At 37.1% G+C, this 2,206-nt stretch overlaps 1 protein-coding gene across 1 annotated transcript in view; it reads right to left on the reverse strand.

Annotated features, from left to right (window-relative positions):
• LOC125870943 (long chain acyl-CoA synthetase 6, peroxisomal-like) overlaps positions 1 to 2,206 on the reverse strand; it is a 10,783-nt gene continuing 8,577 nt past the window's right edge. Inside the window, exons 20-23 of the mRNA XM_049551491.1 lie at positions 2,071 to 2,156; positions 386 to 472; positions 224 to 310; positions 1 to 138 (exon numbers count right to left, since the gene is read on the reverse strand). Coding sequence (XP_049407448.1) covers positions 40 to 138; positions 224 to 310; positions 386 to 472; positions 2,071 to 2,156 — 359 coding nt within the window. The 3' untranslated portion in view covers positions 1 to 39. The remainder of the gene's footprint in view (positions 139 to 223; positions 311 to 385; positions 473 to 2,070; positions 2,157 to 2,206) is intronic.

Consider the following 2,206-nt stretch of genomic DNA (forward strand, 5'->3'; position numbering starts at 1 on the left):
TTTCAACAGCATAAGATCACAATATATTATTTTTGCCTTTCACAAGATTTTATCTGGAGAAGAATTGGATGTTGAGAGTTCTGCATACATGTCAGCTATTTCTTTAGCAAAGTATGTTCTTGCTTGTGGCCTTTTTATCTGAAAAAAGGACAAGGAATACAGAAAAAGATTTGAGCAATGGAGACTTTATCTGGTTGTCTAATAATCGCGAAACAACACTTACCTTGTACGTTGGAGTAAGCAGATTATTCTCCAAAGTAAAAGGCTCAAGCACCAAAGTAATAGCTTTTGCAAATTCGAAACCTCGCAACTGCAAATTGTTTGCCATGAAAAACATGTTGAAAAGACAAGGAACTACATTTCATTGCAGGGGAATTCAAATTACCTGTGCTTCCCTTCCAACGGTATCCATGTCTTTCAATATTGCAGCCTTTGCTCTTGGATCAGTGCAGAGCTGTTTCACGTCTTTATTCTGCTCTCGTCAAGATAAATATAATCACATACAATACTAACAAATACTTATAATTCTCTTTATATTTCAGAATAAACTACTTCTTACTCTGCAATGCTTCATAAAAATCTTATGAGAACTTCACAACTTTCATTAATGAAGTTTGGTACTACTCTTCATGACCATATAAAAAATTTCATAAGGAAAGTTGTATGGAGCAAAAACAGCTAGTGTACGTGGAAGAATAAAGGGTGGACACGTGGCATCAACAAAAGACGCTCGAGAAAATTGGTTCAGTGGAATGGTCAGGTACGAGGATATGTTCGGCAAAGATCGGATTCGATTAGTTTCCGGGGTCACAAAATGAGCATCTTTGAGAAAAAGGCGGGAACTCCTAGCCTGAGGATAGAGAAAATCGTTCCTGGATGACGTGGCAAAAAGGACAATAGCACAGATACATCAGATATGATCGTTCGATACCTCGTCCGCAACAGAGGAATAATAGTTGGCACAACTAACAGTATTTCCACGTGGATGGCAGCCATTGGCCATAGTACTTAAGGGCTCAAGTGGAGCTTTTCAATTGGTTGATGTATTATCTTTGTAAACCAATATATAGGAGTTTGATCACAATTGGAAGGATTGGATTCTGAACAATACAAAAGGAATACACTTATATTCTTGTGCTCCAAGTTTTCATATGTTCACTAAGTTTTATCTCATAGCATTTACGATCCAGGAACTGAGATCAACATCATTCTAACATCGCTGGATCCGGTGCAAACACGCATCACCTGAGCTCTATTGCTCCATACAGCTTTATTACTTCCGTTTATTTCTTTAACAAGCACATTTAACTGCTAATAACTGGACCTAAAGAGTTAAATCGAGATGTGTGTCCTGGACCTCATTACAAATTCAATTGTACCGTTTTCCCGGTAAACAAAAGTATCTGCCAGATAAATTGAATATTCAGATTCCAGATTATGTCTTGAATGCCTATGCTACACAAGTGAAAGCATACTTCTTACATTCCAAATGTCATGTACGATTACGGAAAGAAAAGAAACTAACTAAAGCCAAAATAAGAAGTATGATATTATGATTTTACAAGATGTTAAGAAAGAAAGTTTTGTCGTCAATAAAGTATGGAGTTATTTCTTAAGGAAACATGCTAGATTAGAGGGAAGAGTAAAGAGCAGAGAAGTGAAATACTGAGACAAGACAAATAATCAAAGAGGGATCTTTCCTTTAGTTCTGTAAGGAGGAGAAAAGATAACGGACTTGGTTTGTTCTTTTTCAAGATTTTCTCTCATCTACTCTCAGGACGTGATTATTCCAAGGAGAGGAATCAGTAATGCATATTTTCATCCCTTCATTCACAAATTCATCTTATGTGGGAGACATAAAGAACCCGGTCACCCCTCCTGTTTTACACAGTTAATTGCCGAAAGTAAATGGTCTTTCAGGTTCCCTTATATTTTCTTGTCAGCTTATGTTATGATGAATATTGTTCTGATCTTTCTCATCTCTTTCCTTGTATAACAACATATAGTGTATAATCTGTGCAGTTTTTCATATGAGCAGGTTGAAGATGTAAGAGGAATTCAGGGTGTCACCTTGATGCCTTCATTTATAGCCCATGCTTTAAACATGTCTGGGTCCACGCAGACTATGGCTACCAGAGAGGAATTTAGGCTGTCACCTGACAAAGCAGACAAGAGTACAGTAGATCTTCTAAAGGTGCCATACATA

Source organism: Solanum stenotomum, chromosome 7 (assembly GCF_019186545.1).
Source record: "Solanum stenotomum isolate F172 chromosome 7, ASM1918654v1, whole genome shotgun sequence".
NCBI classification, from domain to species: Eukaryota; Viridiplantae; Streptophyta; class Magnoliopsida; order Solanales; family Solanaceae; genus Solanum; species Solanum stenotomum.